The 1,234-nt window shown below is 48.1% G+C and overlaps 1 protein-coding gene across 1 annotated transcript in view; it reads left to right on the top strand.

The window, feature by feature from the left end:
* The first annotated feature begins 1,011 nt into the window (after positions 1–1,011).
* PDE3B (phosphodiesterase 3B) overlaps positions 1,012–1,234 on the top strand; it is a 161,063-nt gene continuing 160,840 nt past the window's right edge. Inside the window, exon 1 of the mRNA XM_029915561.1 lies at positions 1,012–1,016. Within this exon, the coding sequence (XP_029771421.1) occupies positions 1,012–1,016 (5 nt within the window). The remainder of the gene's footprint in view (positions 1,017–1,234) is intronic.

Raw genomic sequence — 1,234 nt, 5'->3', positions numbered from 1 at the left:
AAAAAAATTCCATTGTCATGGTGGAAAAAAGACACCACGGATTTTGGACTTTTAAGGAAAGCATTTGAGTAATCAGTTTGAAAGCTCTATTAAATATTTCTTCTTTTGTTCAGTAGACAGAAAAGGAAAGGGAAATTCTGGTCTTTTTTTCATCTAGGTCAAATGTTTGTGCTAATTTCTCAGGATTTCTGCTATGTATGCGATTATGGCCATATACGAAAATGGTCTGTTTTAGGTCATGCCTGTGGGCAGAGATTAATTGGTGAAAAATGGGTCTGTTTGTGGGATTTACCACACAGTAAGGTTTCTCATCTCCCTGGAAAAATGTGGAATTAGCTCTTTGAGAAATGCAGGCCTGTCATGAGGTTGAAGGGAGCGTTTAGGTGGAAGGAAACACAGTTCACTCTCTAAGGCAGTTATGATTGGTTAGATTCCAAAGCAGTCCCTTTGGTACAGCAAAGTTCTCACTTTCAAGTCAGTGTTTCCATGTTGCTAGTTTCACCAGTATTTCAAAGATAGCATCTTATTTGGCATCTTTCGTGGCCAACAGATCCAAACTGGGCACTGGTCTTGGAGAGGACTCCTAATCCTCCCATCCCTCTACTCTAGAAAACGCTGTTACAGTGAAAAAGACTCCAGTGTGGAAAAAGGTGTGTGACAGCAGATTTTCTACTCTTGTTTAGGGAGATACAGATATGACCCAGTGGGTATGTATGGCAAGGGGGATGAAGTGGAAGTGGGATGTTAGTTCCTTGCCTGTGAATACGGTTCTTGAGGAAGACAAGCTCCATAATACCTACTCGGATGTTCTCGGAGAACACTCCATGTGCACGCTCCTTCCTAGGAGCCACCGAGAATATCCCGGGCCTGCTCCGTAGCCCAAGATTCCACGTTGCTGTTGAGGGCAGACACAGTCACAGTGGTTCGGGATCTTTCTCCTTGCCCCGGGCCCGTGGCTGGTCCTTACCGGATCACAGTTCAGGCAGACCAAGGGGCCCACACTGAACTGGGATGAGGTTAGAGTGGGGATCCGGCTTCCCTCCCTCAATTCGGTTTCCCAAATAGGCACTCCGCCTGGGGACCGCAAACGCCCTCTTTCTCCCAAACCCCAGTGGTGACCTGTCGGAGCGTGGCTGCGTGTCTCTGACTTACCCCCAAAAGGAACCTGCGCTCCTGGGGTCCCAGGATGGAGGGCTTGCTCCCTTCCCCACCCCGGAGAGGACCCTGCCCTCCT

Source organism: Suricata suricatta, chromosome 11 (genome assembly GCF_006229205.1).
Source record: "Suricata suricatta isolate VVHF042 chromosome 11, meerkat_22Aug2017_6uvM2_HiC, whole genome shotgun sequence".
Classification (NCBI taxonomy): Eukaryota; Metazoa; Chordata; class Mammalia; order Carnivora; family Herpestidae; genus Suricata; species Suricata suricatta.
The sequence above is the reverse complement of the archived record's forward strand: the minus strand, read 5'-3'. Positions and strand labels throughout refer to the sequence as shown.